Source organism: Crocodylus porosus, unplaced genomic scaffold, assembly GCF_001723895.1.
Source record: "Crocodylus porosus isolate Cpor-Errol unplaced genomic scaffold, CroPor_comp1, whole genome shotgun sequence".
Taxonomy (NCBI): domain Eukaryota; kingdom Metazoa; phylum Chordata; order Crocodylia; family Crocodylidae; genus Crocodylus; species Crocodylus porosus.
In genome coordinates, this window is record NW_017728886.1 from 186,793,982 (window position 1) to 186,810,379 (window position 16,398).

The 16,398-nt window shown below is 43.4% G+C and overlaps 1 protein-coding gene across 2 annotated transcripts in view; it reads left to right on the plus strand.

Annotated features, from left to right (window-relative positions):
- The first annotated feature begins 222 nt into the window (after positions 1 to 222).
- Positions 223 to 16,398, plus strand: part of THOC1 (THO complex 1) — a 32,059-nt gene continuing 15,883 nt past the window's right edge. For both annotated transcript variants that reach the window (XM_019546801.1, XM_019546809.1), the window contains exons 1-9: positions 223 to 318; positions 2,619 to 2,692; positions 2,791 to 2,851; positions 6,114 to 6,180; positions 7,212 to 7,330; positions 8,256 to 8,304; positions 9,093 to 9,188; positions 9,508 to 9,590; positions 11,697 to 11,770. In XM_019546801.1, coding sequence (XP_019402346.1) covers positions 271 to 318; positions 2,619 to 2,692; positions 2,791 to 2,851; positions 6,114 to 6,180; positions 7,212 to 7,330; positions 8,256 to 8,304; positions 9,093 to 9,188; positions 9,508 to 9,590; positions 11,697 to 11,770 — 671 coding nt within the window. In that variant the 5' untranslated portion in view covers positions 223 to 270. The remainder of the gene's footprint in view (positions 319 to 2,618; positions 2,693 to 2,790; positions 2,852 to 6,113; positions 6,181 to 7,211; positions 7,331 to 8,255; positions 8,305 to 9,092; positions 9,189 to 9,507; positions 9,591 to 11,696; positions 11,771 to 16,398) is intronic.

A 16,398-nucleotide genomic window follows, 5' to 3' on the forward strand; every position in this document is an offset into this window, starting at 1 on the left:
TCTACACCTCTTAACATTGCTCTGCTTTAGACTCATTCCAGCTTGTTTACATCTTTCTTAGAGTGGAGGGCCAGAACGGGCAGAATACTTCAGCTCAGTCCTTCGAATCAAAACCTCGAGCAGAATAAAGCCGCACCCCTTCAGAGGCGCCGCTCTGCCCTGGCGCCGCTTCTCTGTGATGTACGTGCTCCTCCCCCCCAGCCGCGCGGGGTGATGACGCCATCAGGGCACGTAGCAGAGAGCTGCTGCGCGGCCGCTCGGGAAGCGGTGATGTCGCCGCCGCTCTTCAGCCTGCCCGAGGCGCGGCTGCGCTTCACGGTGAGCCTGGCGGCCGTGCGGAGCCCCCTCCTCCCCTGCCCTGCGGACTGCCGCGAGCGGAGCCAACCGGATGCGGTCCGCCGCTCTCCGACAGGCGCCTCCCCGCCACGAGGGCCGTGCCCCCCCTCCGCCCACTGTGCCCGAGTGGTACCACCCCCCCGGCCTGAGGGGAATGTTCCACCCTGTGCCTGAGCAGTACCCTCCACCTGCTGCCAGTCTGTCAGGGGGACTCATTGTGGGGCGGTCAGCCAGGGACACTGGTGAGTGATGGGTCCATTGTAGCCAAGGGCACTGCCTGCGCAGAGCTCAGAGCTGTGGCAGTCAGCGCTCCCAGCTGCAAGATTTCCAGACCCTTGGAGAGCCCCTGGGGCCTGCGGTGCAGCTCCACGGGCTAGGGTGAAGCCCCAGCTCTCAGTGCACCCTGCTCATGGGCTGAAACATCTGCTCCTGCCTCAACAGGCTCTCAGGCAACACAGGCTGTTGGCCTGACACATCTTATGTCCTCTGCTTCCCCACTTGGCTTCTGAGAGTAGGTAGGGAGAGGCCAGAAGCATGGTGCTGGGTGGCCTGGGTGCAGAGCCCCCCAGGGTTGGCTGGCATGCATGTACTTGCACAAGCGTCTGCAGCCTCACTGATATCCATTCATAACCCGGTGCCATTGAAGTGAAGTCAACGCCTGCCTGGGCCTCTTAGGTCCGTTAGGTTCCCTTTGTAAACTGTGCTGAAAGGAATGTGTACCTGCTGCTGGAAAGCAGCTTCAAACGTTGCCTTTTGTCAACGTAGCAGAACTTTGCCTTTGGTGGGCCAGGCTCTTACCTAGGACAGCTGTAATAATGTCTGGGCCCCTGAACCCAAAGGGCCATGCTTAAAATACAGGTCACAGCATGTAGAAGGCTGTTCCCTGCTGATGTAGCAGATGGTTCACCCCATTGCACAAATATGTTGCTGAGAATTGAAATACGGGCTGGAGAAGAGAAGACTGAGAAGGGATTTAATAACAGTCTTCAACTACCTGAAGCGGAGTTCAAAAGAGGATGGAGCTAGGCTGTTCTCAGTGGTGGCAGATGACAGAACAAGGAGCAATGGTCTCCAGTTGCAAGAAAGAAAATTTAGGTTAGATATTAGGAAAAGCTTTCTCATTAGGAGAAAGCACTGGAATGAGTTAGCCAGAGAGACTGTGGACTTTCTGTTCTTGGAGGTTTTAAAGACCTGGGTTGTCAAAGCCTTGGCTGGGATAATCTAGTTGGGAATGGTCCCGCTTTGAGCAGGAAGTCAGGCTAAGTGACTTCCTGAGGTCCTTTCCAACCCTAATTTTCTATGATGCTATAAAGAAGAAGGAAAACACCTTTCCAGTCTTGCTGCAGGAAGCAGAATGTGGGCCAATGGCTTGAAGTTGAAGCAAAGTTAAGTTTAGATTGGATGTTAGGAAAAATTTCTTTACTGTTAGAACTGTGAGACAGTGGAATAGGCTGCCCAAGGAAGTTGTAAACTTTCTATCCGTGGAGGTGTTCAAGAGGTTGGGCAAGTATTGGTAAGGGATGATCAATGCCTATGCTCTGCTGTGGGTATTTCCTACATTTTTGGGCTTTCCTGGTTGCCAGGTGAGGCCAGGAAGGCATTTTTTCCCTCCTGCTGCTGCATTTTATGAAAAGAGAGGGGTTGCTTTTCTTAGAAGCATTGGAGTTGGCTGTAGTCAAGGCTGGGGATTTTAACTGGAGAACGCCAGTTTTCCTGCTGGGACATAAACCTAGAGGTTTTTGGCTAAAGGGTTTTGCCCCTCTGCTCAGGATCAGACTAAATGCCATATTAGGGGTCAGAAAGGAATTTACCCCATGGTCAGATTGATACAGGCTGAGGGTATTTGCCTTCCACTGTAGTAGGGGGTGTAGCCCTCTTTCTTGGATCTCAGGTGTATTTTAACAACTTTAGCTGTAGCAGGACATTGTCCACTGTGGTTTCCCTGCTTTACTTGTGGCAGGTTAGGGTGTTATGTGCTTGGGTTTGACTCCAGTTTCGCTAATAGTTTAGACAATGGATTAGTGTAGGGTGGTTTGGATAGGGATGATCCTGCTTCAGGCAGGGAGTTGGACTAGATGACCTCTGGAGGTCCCTTCCAGCCCTACTTCTCTATGAATCTGTGAAATGATCTGTGTAAGTCAGTGCATGTTCATGTACCAGGTCTGTTACATGTGAGTTGATATCTGCTATCTGTCACTAAGAAGTGGCCTCTCAGACTAGCTTGTGCTTGCCTCCTGGCTCTGTAGTGGGACTTACTTGCAACTTTTGTCACTTGTTTCTAGAACTCAACCCGAGATGCTCTACATAACAAAACTCTCAAACCTTTATTGAATGCTTTCAACCAAATTCCTGGGAGGTAAGGAGCTACTATATTACTCTGAAAAGTCTATGTTTAATTTTTATCGATGCTGAACTGTTGATCAATACAGACCATAACTTTTTTTCCATTTCTAGTGAAAGTGAAAAGAAATGTACCCTGGATCAAGCTTTCAGAGTTGTTGTAGAAGAGGAAATTGTAAGTACCTCATGTCACCGCAGTTGTCCCTTGATTAAAATTGAAATTATACTGTACATAATCCATTATATGCAACAGCTTATCATTTGAGTAGGCCATATTGATTACAAAGTAAAACATAGGAACTACTAAGAAATGAGATGTGGAATAGGGCAGGCAAGTCAAAGATCTGGCCCATGGACTCCTGGAATTCAGTGGCAGGTCCTGCTGCCTAAATTGGGCATCAGAGCCCAATGTTAGTAGCAAAGAGGCAAGGGACAGGTGCATTAATTCCTGTGACTCAGGCATCCATTGTGGTAGTAGCCTAATAAGGCAGGGGTGACTGGGGCACCAGCCTAAGGCGCGGACCATTGGTGGTGGGAGAGAGGAGGTAGTGCACATAAAATAGCGGCAGCTGCCCTTCCAGCCACTGACACTGGCCCATGCACTGCTGCAGCTCAGGGTGTTCAAGCATCCAGTTGTGATTCTACAGGGTGGTTAACATCACTGCCTCTTGCCCTACTACTGGTGTAGCCCTGTGGTATGAATCTGGACCACGGAGTTTGACACCTCTGGGCTAGGATATATACCTTTGGTTGTGTGCATGAAACTCCCCCTGGGGCAAATATAAGCAGATGTCCAGTTAGTTAGCCAAGAAACATTTCACAAGTGATTTTTTTTTGTGGTCACATAGTAACATTTTAAAATTTCTTGTAGTGGTTGTTTAGAGCAATTTTAAAACCTGCTGTACTTTAAGTGTTGGTTGTAAATCTGTGTGCTGAATAGTGAATAGCTATGCATTCTCAAGTTTTGTACAGGACCAACAATAACTGCTAAAAGAATATTTTATAAAGTAAAAGAAGACTGAAAGCAGTAACTTAGAACAAAGAATGCTTTGCCTCATAGTATAAACTGAAGATTTTGTTCTGCACTCTGAAAAGAAAACAGAAGGAATTGGATTGTACATTTTTTAAAATTGCTTTTTAATCTTACTTTAAAAGAGTATCACTATTTTTAACATGTAACAAACAAATCACTAAATGTTGATATTTCTATGGTGGAGCATGTGTACTGCTTAATTGCAGAAAGAAACACTATGTGGCAGTTTATGAAAGGAATCAAATAACATTTGCAATAGAAATCGCGAAGAAATGTAGACACAATGTAATTATTCATGATAGAACATTAATACCCAAAGGCAAACAAAATTTATCCATGCAAAATATCTTTAATACGGTGCAACATCTTTAATACGGAAAAGCAGTTAAGATACAAGTTTTTACATTGAATTTTTTGCTGAGGAATGTTACTTCTAGACAGGGTATATTTGATTTAAATCAAATAGATTTACATCATGATTTAACTCACAATTTAAATCACTGGTCAGGAAGCCTTGATTTAATCATTGTTTTCTACAAAAAGTGCATTCTTATTGGTAGATTTTCCCTTCTATCATACCATTCCCTCACTAGATCTCAAATCAGTGAAGAGGCTATACTCAGAAACTTATCCCTCAAGACTTCTGGAATATTCTTCTCAAAATGTAGACCGGGTTCTTTGGGTAAATCCAGTATCTTTTATTAGACCACTAAAATAATAAAAGATATCGGATTTACCCAAAGAACCTTGTCTGACTACGTCCTTAGACAAACATGGTGACAACCAACACCCCAGCTCAAAATATTTCTCTTTTTGTTTCTACTGCCCCTCCCTTCTTGCATTTATCTCCAGACTTCTCCTCCTTTCCCAGATCTACTCCACCCTTAACAATCCTCTTTTCATTTAACTTCTTGAAACTTTGAACTTTCAGAGAGAGGTAAGGGCTTGACTCTGTACACAAACTTGTAAAGAGACAAGAGGGCTGGCTGATGGCTAGGTAATTAGGTCTGTTATCTCTCATCTCCACATACTGCTGTTAACAAGGATGTTATCTCCAGACACAGAAATCCACAGTTTGAGAAATGAAACTGAGCATCACAGAGATGCTTAGTGGGCTCTTCTAGACCAGTGGTTCTCAAATTTTTTTTCGTGGAACACTTGAAAATTGCTGAGGGTCTCGGTGGACCACTTAAACATTTTTTTCCCTACGAATCAAAGCACACAACTCATAATTTAATATCAGTTGTCTTACCTTACAAGTACAGATATTCTCGATTGTTCCGCAACCTTTCTGCGTACCACCTGAATGGAGCTCGCAGACCAGTGGTGGTCCACGGACCACTGTTTGAGAACCTCTGGTCTAGACTGAGCACTGAGTACCATTGGGTAAAGTGGTTTTCTTCAGTCTTTACTAATCCATAGAGGGGCCTCTGGGAACCCCATAAGATTGGGCCCCTAATATAGTTCATGACCTGTTGTGACCTATTTATAAAACTTTTCTAAATACGTTACATAAATATATTGTCTCAAATAGTATATAATTGGAAGCTATACTCCCTATTCCATGATTATATCTTTGAGCTTTAACATATCTTAAATTGAAACTATTTTTATGTAGGCTTATTTTTTAACAGCACCTAAAAAAACCAAAAACCAATTAAATAAAAAAAAATCTGAATTAAATAAAAAAAATCGTTGATTTTTATCTACCCTACTTCTAGAACACTTACAGATGGGGAGGTTAATGTTTCATAGTAGGTAGGGTCGGAAGGGACTTAAGTAGATCATCAAGTCCAACCCCCTGCCATGGGCAGGAAAGGATGCTTTGGTCAAACAACCCAGCTAAGTGATTATCCAGCCTCTTTTTGAAGACCCCCAGGGTAAGAGCGAGCACCATTTCCCTTGGAAGTAGGTTCCAGATCCTAGCCGCCCTGACTGATGTCTAGCCTGAATCTACTTTCAGTCAACTTCTGGCCATTATTCCTCGCTACTCTTGGTAGTGCTCAGGGAAACGGGGACTCTCCCATAGCCCGCTGGTCCCCCTTGGCCAGTTTGTAGACGGCCACCAGATCCCCCCTCAGCCTTCTCTTGTGGAGGCTGAACAGGTTCAGGTCCCATAGCCTCCACTCGTAGGGCCTGCCTTGCTGCCCCCTGATCATGCGATGGCCCTCCTCTGGACCCTCTCCATGTTGTCCACATCCCTCCTGAAGTGTGAAGCCCAGAACTGGACGCAGTACTCCAACTGCAGCCTGACCAATGTCGCATAGAGGGGGAGGATGGATCTGTACTTCTAACAAGGTTTGAATTTTTGTAGTAAGACTTTCTTGTTTACTAAATATAATGACAATATATTGACATTTGGATTCAATATAGTAAACAAAGTTCCACTCTCTCATTTGTTTAGGTAAACAAGGCTCTATGTGAAAATCTCTTGGCTGTCATTTCTCTTTCTATCAGTGGAGTCACAGAAGGTGAGCAGTATCTCAGAGCAGGTTGTTGTATACAGATTTGATTTTTATTACCATGTTGTTGTCTTCCTCAAATATCTACAACATTCAGCTCCCTCAAGTGCCTGACTTGGGTCAAAGAGTTGTGTGAACTTTGTATAGGTGAGGAGGGAAGTATAACTGCTGTTCCAATAACAAGGAAGCTTTTGCATGGAGCAGCTAATTGTGTTCTTTAAATTTGTAGCTTCTATATATTTTAGGGGGTTTTTTTTCAAGATACAGTGGGAGTCTGAATTCATTTCAGTGTTTCTCTCCTTAATAATAGCAACAGTTAATTACTGATATTTTTCATGCATGGATTTCTAAGCTTTTTACACAGATGCATGTCATTATTTTTGTTTTATAGATGAGAAAAGTGAGAGAGTTTAAGTAACTTCTCTGGGGTCGCATAAAGAGTCTTGTGCAGAGCCAGGAATAAAAGCCAGTCTCCTAACTATCTATGTTGGTCAGCCAATAGCAGTGCAGTGACTGACCTGCTAGGAAACAGTTGGCTTTCATAATGTTTGAGCCTCTGGCATTGAGGATATCTTAGAATTTATAAATGTGGCTCAAGGGTTGATTTATATGGAACTATTTGAAAAATGATCAATTTGAATTGGAAAAGAAGTACATCACTTAAGTGTAGTGTTGTTAAATATTGGCATTGCCAATTTGTTTTCTAGTAGGTGGGGGAATTCTTATGCCCATCTGGGTAATCTTGTAGGATGATGGACCCCACAATTTTTCCTTTTGTCCTCTGTAGAAAGCTGGCCAATATATGTAGTTCTAAGTAACTCGTATTTAAAAAAAATCCCAACCTCAATCATTTTGGGGGCCTGCTGAGCTTTGATAACTTATTGCTTCTCATTATGGGTACTTCTGTATTGTCTGTGTGCTAAGTATTGTGCATGCTTACATTGTAATTTTTTTTTAAACTCTTCTTGGATGATGCATGGAAGTTGGATGGGTAGTACAATTAGGTTAGTAATTCTGATTATATTCCCCACTCCTTAAAGGTATATGCACCGCTTCAACTCCTTTTGTGCTCCTGGGAGATGTTCTGGATTGCCTTCCTTTGGATCAGTGTGACAAAATCTTCACTTTTGTGGAGAAAAATGTTACCACATGGAAATCAGTAAGTATTTTCTCCAAGGTGCCTCATGCCAAAGATTGTAGTTGTAGAAGTGATTTACCAAAATAATGGGCCTTTGTCCTTTTGTTAAAAGAGTGATACCATATTTCAGTCCTTGCACAGGGGCTGAGCCTGGGGGGTGGGGAGAAAGGAGGAGCGGCAAGGCAGGTACAAGCCTGCACTTACTTTCACAACACTGGGCAGTGAGGAAGAGGAAGGAGCAGAACTGGCCAGGTAGAAATGGGCATGTGCTTACCTTCTCATTCCCTGTGGCCACCTTCAAAGGCTCTCAGAGGCACCCTGGTCAAGAATCACTGGTCTAGTGTCTGAACAAGGCTTGCTTCTTTCATTTGTTTTCAACCAATTCATTTGTCTTTTTACTACCAGATTTTCAAAGGCAGCTGATGCTGTTCCCAGTCATAGGCACTTTTCTTAACGTTACATGCATGCAGAAAACATGCACAGGGGAAAAATAAAAATTGGGTGCTTAGAAATAATTTTTTCCCTTTTTTTTGTGGTGCCTGTTTCTTAAATAAGTGAAATTCAATTTAGAGCAGTATTTCTTGACCAGGGTGCTGCAAGATGTTTTTAAGGGTGCTGCAGGTGTGCCATGCAGTATGGTTAGGTATGCAGGCAGTCATGAATCACAAGGTAAACTCAGAGATTTCAAATCCAAAGTGTCAGAAACATTTTGACTTGTTATGGTTTGAGTTCTTTACAATGGAAGGTTTGCTCTAATATTTTTTATAGTCAAAAAGTAAGTGAAAGCTAAGAGCTGGCATTTTTGGAGGAGTGCTTTGGGTCTGAAAAGGTTGAGAACTACTGATTTATAGGGTTAACCAGGGGAAGGAGCCAGGAGCAATTATTATTTGTATAATTTGCAGTATGGTCTCCTCCTTGTGATAGTACTGTGTTTGTTCTGTTTCAGAGTACATTTTATTCAGCTGGAAAGAATTACTTGCTACGAATGTGCAATGGTGAGTATGGGTTCTCCACCAAGACAGAGAGTGAGCAAAAAAGCTACGACTCAGGTAATCAAAACTAGAGTCTGATGCAGCAAGACATTAGAATGTGTTCAGGAATAAAGTAAAGTATTGAATCATGTTAAAAATACTGTAATAAGTTGTTAGTTGTTTTACTGAATAAAATACATTTATTTATGAACAAAACATTATAATATCAATAAGTAGGATGATTTGGATCTCAGTTAAACTGCTTATCTAATCTGAGGTCAGTTCTCAACAGAGGTCATAGTTCTCAACTGTGATTACTTATTTGGTGCCAAACTTCAGTAATCCATACCTGAAGAATCTGGCCTTAGAGTTAGCAGACATTTGTGTACTTTGCTGTTTAATGGATGTTTAAGCAGAGTTTTAATGTCTGAGTTTTAAATGGATAAATGGAAATTTTCCTATAATTTTCAGGGAAGAGGGGTATACTAGAAAGATGTTGAGGTCTTAAATAGTTCTCAGAAATGTTGCTAGGGGCTGTATTAGAAGCAATGGCTGGATAGGATTTTCCTGTACTGGTTAAGTAGAACACGTAGAAATGCATTGATAGTCTGAAGGAAGAAAGATCATTTAAGTGAGCAACATTTGAACTTTCAGTTATTTCAGCATGTCGCATTAAAAGGGATGCAGGCCTGACCCATTTGGCCTCCATAAAATTGTGCTTGTGCAAAGTGGGTGAGAAGCAGGATAGTAATAGTCCACGTGATAGCAGCATAAATCACCTTTAATGTTCTCTCATTTTTTACATTACGTAGATCTTCTAAGAAGATTATCTAAATCACAGAACACAGTCTTCTGTGGAAGAATACAGCTGTTCCTGGCTAGGTTGTTTCCTCTTTCAGAGAAGTCAGGTGAGATTTTGTGTATTTCTTCACATGAGAAGAAGAATTAAGAGAGGTTAAATATACCTCAGTCTCTCATAAATGGGTTTTAAACTAAATCCAGTTTAACCAAAAGTGTGTTTCTAGCTCTACCCTAATTGATATGCATCTAATATAGAATTTATAAATGGGTTTTATTTGTTATAAATTAAACTAGAAACTGTTACTTACTGGATGTAGGCAATAATTAGCTACTGGTTGTAAGTAATAATCACTATCTGGCTTCATAAAGTTCTTAATATTGGAAAGTGAGCTACAATTTCTTTAAAAATGTTTTTTTTCTTAATAGGGCTTAATTTACAAAGTCAGTTTAATCTGGAGAATGTTACAGTTTTCAATACCAATGAACAGGAGAGCACTCTGGGACAGAAAGTAAGAATGGCTACATTTCTTTTGACTATTTTTATGGGAAACAGTTTTATAAACCTAGAGAAGTGTTTACACAAAAAAACCCCACTATCACATTTAAAATATTCAAAATTCAGGGTACAGCTCATCCATAAAGCAGCTTTTTGGTCTAAAAATTGGCTTGTTTTTCAGCTGTATTATCGTCTTCCATTAAAGCTAGGCTAAGATGTGAAATTTTTTAAATAAATGTCTTAAATTGCAAATTAGTTTTCAGCACCATCTCTTTACTCCTAACAAGATTTTCCTAGTTTGTAGTGAAACTGGCTAGTACCAGTGAACAACTGTGCTCTTACTTACCTTTGTAAAGCCAGTTTGCCCATGCAGTTCATTGTAGGATCAAAGCCATGAATATCTGTATGTCTTCCTATTGCTATGCAGATGCAGTATGGTTTGTGAGAGAGAATCAGCAGTGCAGGATGCAGTAATTTAGACAGATTTTTTTGTCATTGTCCTAAACTTGCTGATGTAAGACGCAAGTATTACTTAAAAGACAAGTTACAGATGCCATATGTCTTATAGAAGTAAAGAATCCAAAGCCATACTTTGGTGAATTATTTTCTTCAGTATCCTTTTGTGGCTCTTACCCTTACATCTCTGCACACTGGTGCACATATATGGTGTGCTAGATAGGCTGACTTTGTCAGAGCGGCCAGGATCTGGAACCAGCTTCCAAGGAAAGTGGTGCTGGCTCCTACCTTAGGGGTTTGTAAAAGAAGGCTAGATAACTACCTAGTTGGGGTCATATGAGCCCAGTATTCATTCCTGCCCAGGGCAGGGGGTCGAACTTGATGATCTGCTCAGGTCCCCTCCAACCCAACATTTATGAATCTATGAATTGAGGAAAATGTAAAACAGTTTTCAGAGCATATGTTGGGCTAAGTACTCCCCAGGGAATTATGTGCAGAAAAACTCACCATTATGCTAAATTAATTATTAGTATTATTTTACAAATTAAACTAGGTATAACACTATTTGAACTTAAAAAAAATGCAGGTACTTTGTGTAGCTAGGGGGGGATGTGTGTGTGGGGTGGGGGGTTTGTGGACAGGTGTAGGGCTTGTTGTGGGGGTGCTACCACACATTTCCCCCCCCTGCCATGGTGCATGGTCCCCACTGCTGACAACTCAGCAGCAGCAGATGGTGGACTCTGGGGTGCTCCTGGCCATGGCAGGCAGAGCTCCCAGGTGCACAAGCCTCTGATAGAGTCCCAGGGCCTGCACATTCTGGCACAGATTCAGCCTGGCCTGCTGGCATGTACCTTCAGATCAGACTGGGCTGGCTCTGTACTGGCACATGGGGCTCATGGCACTGCAGGTAGGAGCTGTGTACCATAGGGCTGGGCAGGTTCTGTGCCTCCATGTGCAGCTTCCCACTGGAGTACTGGAAGCCCTACGTAGAAGTACAGAGCCAGCTGGCCTGGTTCAATGGCGTGTGGACTGGGAGCCACGTGCCATTGTGCTGGGTGAGCTCCACGCCTCCACATGAGGCTTCCAGCACTCGAGCAGGAAGCTGCATGTGGAGACAAGCAGGAGCTGTCCCAGCCCAATGGAGCACGACTCTTGCTTGCCTCCACGTGCAGCTTCCTGATGGAATGCTGGAAGCCCCATGTGGAGGCACTGAGCCAGCCAGCCTGGCCTGATGGTGCGCAGCCTATACCCACCTACAAACCCCATGCCCACCTCCCGACTTCACGGAGTTGTCCAGTCATGTGCCTCTATACCTACACATCATGGAAGTGGAGGTGCAGAGCCTGCTGAAGTTCTCCTGACCTCTTTTGTCCTTCCTGAATGAGTAGGTCTGTCTGTATTGTTTCCTTACTGGAAGAATGTTAATGGGGCCTTACACTGCAAGATTTTATATAATTTTCATGCTTGTTTAAAACTTGCATTGCAGAACTTAGTACTCTATCCTTTAACAGCCCTTTAAGTAGTTAGTTTACAAAGATTTTTCAAAAGCGTTTATGGTTATCATGAATACTGAAAGTGTAGGAAACTAGAACTGTGAATGACCTGCAGTTGAAAATACAGAGGCTCCATGCACATTTTAAATGTACTCTTTTTGTTCCTGTAGCACACAGAGGAGAAAGAGGAAGGACTGGAAGTCGAAGAAGGTGAAATGGGTGATGATGAAGCTCCTACAAGTTGGTGAGCACTTAAAGGTTTAGTTTAACTGTCAAAACTGTTATAAAGTGAAAATTTTCAGTAGTGTTAGCTGCATGAAAATTCCTGCAGTGTTAACGTAAACTTTGTTGATTTAAGAGCATTGCATGCTGGAGTCAGAATTCTTCTGTATTCAGAAAATTGTCAACTATTACCTTAAAACATTACTGCCATCAAACAAGCAAAGAAAAGAAAGGGTGTTAACAAAAATACTGTAATAAGAAGTTGCTAGTGGTAGTATTAAATAAAAGACTACATGATAGAATTATTTGGATCCCAATTGAACAGTCTATCTCATCTATGATACTGTAGTATTTAGGCTGTAGTTCTCAGGTGCGATTACTTATTTGAATCATTAATCCACATATGTAGATTTTGGCTTTAGCGTTTATCATGTGCTCAGCTCAGTTAATTTAGTTGAAGACTTGTATTTTATCTAATGTTATTAAATTCAATTGAACAACATATATCTTATGTCAAAATATCAAAAGAACGCTAAAAGGAGTGCAAAAATGATACATTACAAACTATTTAATCTTTAACTAACTGCTTATCAGCATCTGAATGGCAGCTGACTGCAATGAGATTTGAAAGTCACTCACTTAAATTGATTTGAGCAATTGCATTTGTTCTCAGTCAACAAAAGCTCCTGTTTAATAGGAAAAAACTAGTTCTCTTTGTGTGGGATTTTTTCCCCCGATTATCTACATCCCATAGATTTGTGGCTGCACTTGACTAAAATGGAAGGATGAAACCAGTGCACTGAATGCAATGTGCTTTTTACTTATGGACATTTGTGTCAATATTTATACAGTAAACTTATGCTCAGGTTATTAGGGAAATTCTTAGTTTAACTAGTTTGATCAGAAATGTGCTGTTAAGTACTGTCTAAATGTTGGCCACAGGGGGGTATCCTTTAATTATCTTGTTCTGTTCTTTGAGATGTGGTTACACAAATAAGTTGTTGCTAGTAGTATTACTGAATAAGAGAGGTGACTGAATTAGAATGCAGTAAATGTAGGGATGTAGTAGTAGTCATTACAGTGTGAAAGGGAATGCACCAGGATTCTGTTATATGGATCTTCGGTAGGGGTGCACCAATAAAGTTTTTTTGGACTGATACCTATGGCCGAATATTAATGAACCATATCGGCAGATGCTGATCCGATTGCTGATATGCAGCTTGGAAAGCAGCATCCAGCCAGCAAGTCTGTTGCAGGGAAGGGGCATGGTGGTGGTGGGGGGGGGAAGACTGGGGGAGCAGATCGAAGCCCCGCAGCGAGAGAGTGGGGCAGGGGCAGGACTGCACACGTGTGACAGGGCACAGGATGGAGCTACAAGTGGCTCATCTGGGGCATAGAGGAGGGGTGCGGCTTCCAATGCTGCGCACAACCCCAGGGGAGCCATGGGCGGGGAATGCGCCTCCCGGATCTGCACGCAGGGCGAGGACAGGCTGCCACTGCAGGCTGGGGCTTGGAGCAGTGCTGGGCTCTTCCTGGCAGCAGGGTTGGGCTGGGGCTGTGCTCAGGGCGGGAGTGGCAGTGCTAGGAAGGGAGATTCAGCAGGGGGCTATGGTGAATTTTGGGGTGGCTTTAGCCCACTCTGTAGTGCCCCCCCTCCCTGCACTGCTGCCACCTCCCAGAGTGCAGCCCTTGCCCAGTGCCCCCACCGGGAAAAGCCCAGTGCTGTTACCAGCCCCAGCCTGCAATGGCAGCCTGCCCTTACCCTGTGCACAGATCTGGGGGGCATGTGCCTCCCCTGGGGGTACACACAGTGGCAGGAGCCACCTGCACCCCCTGGACAAGCCGCTTGTGGCTCCATCCCATGACCCACCCCAGCTGTGCAGCCCCTGCCTCTGCCTCAGTCCCACTCTCCTAAGCATGGAGGCCTGAATCCGCACCCCCCCACACTCCTTCCCCACAACAGACCTCCTGGTTGGATGCTGCTCTCCATGCTGCCAGGCTGCATTCCTGGCCGTGTGAATGCTGCGGCTGCGTCCATGCACTTGCCATTTATTGGCAACATTATCGGCCACATCAGCCAAAAAAAGCTGATTTGCCAATAAGGTCAGTTTTCCTTTTATTAGTGTCAATACAATATGGACCAATGTATCAGTGCACCTCTAATCTCGGGTCAGATCAGCTAAATGTTAAATAGATGCAGATGAGCAAATAATCTATTGAAATACACAAATAGCTGGGATGACATATACCAAGATTGCTTTCCTTGTGAACTTTGTCTCGGTTGTCTAGTTGGCAAAATGGGTTTGCAGCATTTATGTTTTCTTTCAAGTGGCTATTTTCTAGTAGTAGCATAATCATATTTAAAAATGTCTCTCATTTTCCCCTGGCAAAGTTCATCTCATCTGCTTTGTTCTCACCATTTAACCGTAAGGCTGGTAGAGAATCCACATCTACAGATTTTGTGTCCGAGGCGCCGCCCCCCCTCCCCCCCCCAATATACTGTGATTAACACAGTAACATGTAATTACACCATAAATAATGACCCTGCTAGACTTTCAAGTTAATTTATAGCATGATAATAAACCAGATCAGCCACATAATTATTCTACATCTGCATAACTTCTTTTGGGCTTATTAATATCTCACCTCTAATTGAACGTGTGGCATGTCAGGGCTGAGCCATGATAGGTCCCAGTGCTCAGCTGAGTGTCAGGATCTGGCATGGGACAGCCCCAGGTTCTGGGACACAACTGCACCTACCCCATCAATAGGTTGGAGCTGGAGGCAGGGAGAGGTAAGTGCCATGTGGCCAGCATCAGGACGTATCTCTGTGATATCACATTCACTGTGACCCGGACTTTTAAAAAGTGGACATGCAGCTAGGCTTCAGATAGGTTTTTTCCAGGTCCAGGTACACAGGGACCCTGGGATTTGAAAGAGGCTCCTTCATTTGTGGTCTTCATGTATGGAGACTTTTATAAACTGCATGTACATCCCAGTTGCACATGTGGTTTCCTGACAGCCCTGGTGCATGGGAACCCTGGATTGGGAGAAGCTCATTGATCCTGGGGTTTTCATGAACTGGAGACATTATAAAACTGCTTGCACAGCCCAGCTATAAAGGCAGTTTTTACAGGTCCCAACATGCTGGGACTCCGGAATTAGGATGAAGCTCCTTATCCTGGAGTCCTAGTATTCCAGGACCTTTAAAACCTATGTCTGCAGCCCTGCCTGGCTGCACATGTGTTTATTAGACATTGCAATGTTCCAAGAACCCAGGCTCAGGGAGAGGCTCCTTGATCCTGGGCTCCTGGTGCACCGGTACCCTGGGATCAGGAAGTAGTTCCCCAGTCCTAGGATCCTCTAGAGTCATAGAGAAGTAGGGTTGGAAGGGACCTGCAGAGGTTTAGCGCTTAACTGAAAAAGGCAAATTCTAGTATTTGCAGAGTAATTACTAGCTCCAAAGTCTGTATTCAAATCCAGTTTCTAGTCTCCTGTTTCTCTAGCCATTGTAAAATACAAGCACTGCCAGAATGCATCTCAGCCTGTTTAAATGGGGGTTTCCTGGAGGAGGAAAAAGATGCATATTGCTTTCAGACATCCATAGCCTGGCTACAGAGCATTATGATATGCTTTGAGAGGAAGCTGCCTCCCTCCTCGTTCCTTGGGGTACTGTTGAAATTGTGTGTTAGGGGTGCGCAAAGCTTCAGTCCGTGATTTGATTTGGAGAAGATTCAGCCCAATTCGGAGGCCGAATCACCAAATTGAATCGGGAGAAGAAAAAAACCCTCTTAATTCGGAAAAGATTTGGAGATTCCGAAGGCAGTCTTTCAGGGGAACAGAAACTGAGAAGAAGAAGGGAAAGCAGGAGGGAAAGACTGACGTTTCTAGCTGGTCAGTGACTGATCTTTCCCTCTGGGGGAGGGATGTAAAAACAGCATATAAGACTTTCTGCAGGCTTTCTTGGCATTTTGTGAGCTGTTTCTGCCTGCACAACAGCGTCTGAAAGACACTGGCCTGGCTTGGCTTCCTACCTAGTCAGTCTCTTGCTACTTTGTGTTCTTGGAAACGATTGGATATAGCTTGCTAACTAGAATCCTTCTACTTATCCCTATCCAATCCATTTCTTTCAATTTATATTTGTTCTTGTTTTTTTCCCTCAACACTTCAAAAAAAAACAAACAACCTGTGTTTTCCCTGGCAGTGTGATCCATCACTTCAGGGAAGCACGCACGCATGCACGCACGCACACACACCATAGAAGAAGTAATCAGATATTATTAAAACACAGAAGAAGTCAGGCAGTCATAGAAGAAGAAGAGATTATATGTAGTTATTAATATTATTAGTTATAGTTACATACAAATTAAAGACAACATGGAAGTCAGATAGAGATTCAGATTAACACAACACAGAAGTCAGAGAGTCAAAGAAGAAGAGATATCACACACCCAACAGTAAACACAACACAGAAGTCAGACACAGTCATACATCAGAGAAGAAGATGACGACGTATATTGTTAGTTAGTTAAACACATTTTCCAGCGCAGTAAAGATTAATATGAAGTATGCCAGAAAGGCAGGTGCCAGGTCTGGCAGGGGAGGGAAAGGGGCTAGAGGGGGTAGGGAGAGAACTAGAGCTGCAGGTTC